We start from the raw sequence: 1,933 nt of genomic DNA on the forward strand, positions 1-1,933 counted from the left end.
CTCCTCTCTGCAATAGTCATTATGAATGTTGATGCCTAATTTAAGTGGCTTCCCTTTAAGGGGACTTTTTTGGGGAGCCCTGGTGGTGGTACAGTGGTTAAGAGCCCGGCTGCTAACCGAAAGGTCAGCAGTTAGAATCCACCAGCTGCTCCTTGGAAACCCTATGGGGCAGTTCTACTCTGTCCTCTAGGATGCGACAAGTCAGAATCGACTCCACGGTGACAGATTTGTTTTTCTGGTTTAACTGTCCTTGGTAGTGAGGCTCTCTCACATTATAACCCAATGTGAAGATGGCAACACCTTTAAGGGAAGGCAAAGAAGAAACCTGGGGAAAAATAAGAGCCATTCTGCTTGCACTACTGAGAAGAAAATCAGTGAAGGCTTCTCCGAGGGTGTGAGGTCCAAGTAGGGTTTTGAAGGATGAGTAGAAGTTAGTGAGAAAAGCAGGAGGTGGAGAAGGATGAGCCTGGTAAAAGGCGGAAAGTATCTGCAAAGGCCCAGGGGCATGGAACAACATGAATGCGTGTGTGGGGGGCTGTTAGTGGGACATTTGGAAAGTCCTGTCACAGTCTGTAAATTTGAGGATGGGACGCAGTAGCGTCTGTGAAACACGTGGCGTCTAATATGTACTGCCTCCTCACCAGCTCCCTAAACCCACCTGGCTCTTCGACAACATGGGAGAGACCACGCTGGGACTCAGGCCAGGTCGGCTGATTCTGAAACCCTTCCCCCTGCTCCCCCTCTCTTCCACCTCCCACCCCCGGTCCCAGTTGTTTTCTTCACTGGCTGGGGGCCAGGGGCTTCTCCAAATGTCCTCAGTTAAGCATGGAGGATGCAGGGGAGACCCTGGCCCAGGCAGGGACCCCTGGGCCCAGCCAGGCCACCTCCACAGCCAGGAGCCCTAAGGAAGGGCTGGCGGTTGGGGCCGGAACAGAGCACGGCCACATCCCCCCACCCAGACCCGCTCACGACTGTCAGGGCTTTGACCTTGATGACTTGGGAGCTGCCGAGCTGGAAGATGCGGTCCTTTCGGGGTGCCTGTTCTGGGATGTCTGTGGGAGCTGCCTTCTGGTCACTGCTGCTCCGGAGCTGCTTGGGGGTCCCCGATTCTGCCTTTGAAGCTTCCCCAGCTGGGCAGGGGACAACAGGACGGGAGTGGGCAGGGGCGAGGGCGGGTCAGAGGGGGAGCAGGGCAGGAGTAAGAGTGGACCCATTTGTCATCAGAGTCAGGTGTCTGGGGGTTAAAGTGATGCCATTACAGGGTCAGGGCTGCGGTGAGTCTATGGTTGAGGTCAGGGTCTGTGGCTTGGGGATCTGGGGTGAGCTTGAGGTCAAGAGTGGGCTGGAGTTTGCGCCAGGAGCGGCGGGCTCTGGTGAGGGTTCCGGGCTGAGGTTGCAGCTGGGGCCGGGGTGGGGTGGAAGGGTCCTGTGGTGGCCGCAGAGACTCACCTTTCTGGCGCATAAGTAGCTGGTAGAGGTGGCCCATCCCTTCCAGACTGGCGTGCTGGGTGGCCCTGTCAGGGTCCTGGCACAGAATCCCCAGCGTGCCCACCAGCTGCCCAGTCCATTTGAACTCCTCTTTCGGCTGCAGTGAAAGCGCAGAGGGACCACTGATGTGGAACGTACCCCTGGAGCCCCCACCCTGCTGCAATTCACCCCAGTACTGCCACTGTGCGACTGGATCCCTTGAACTGTGTGGCAGGGTTGGCACTAGGGTCAGGTGAAAAATTTAAGGGGGTTCCAAAACACTCAGTGATCAAGAGAAATAATAGTTTAATGCAATATTTAAAAAAATCAAAATTAATGCAGAAAATCCATGATGAACAAAGTACCAACATTTTAAATGAAATAGGGTCTGCCCCTACACTTGCATGACCCTGCCTCACTTGCCTCACCCTAATCCTGGCCCTGGTTCCAATAAAACTTTATTTAC

General features: G+C 54.9%; 1 protein-coding gene across 1 annotated transcript in view; it reads right to left on the minus strand.

The window, feature by feature from the left end:
• The window catches only part of LOC101343209 (maestro heat-like repeat family member 5), a 65,146-nt gene that overhangs the window by 32,036 nt on the left and 31,177 nt on the right, over nt 1–1,933 (minus strand). Inside the window, exons 20-21 of the mRNA XM_004387414.1 lie at nt 1,450–1,585; nt 956–1,130 (exon numbers count right to left, since the gene is read on the minus strand). Coding sequence (XP_004387471.1) covers nt 956–1,130; nt 1,450–1,585 — 311 coding nt within the window. The remainder of the gene's footprint in view (nt 1–955; nt 1,131–1,449; nt 1,586–1,933) is intronic.

Source organism: Trichechus manatus, unplaced genomic scaffold (genome assembly GCF_000243295.1).
Source record: "Trichechus manatus latirostris isolate Lorelei unplaced genomic scaffold, TriManLat1.0 scaffold00185, whole genome shotgun sequence".
NCBI classification, from domain to species: Eukaryota; Metazoa; Chordata; class Mammalia; order Sirenia; family Trichechidae; genus Trichechus; species Trichechus manatus.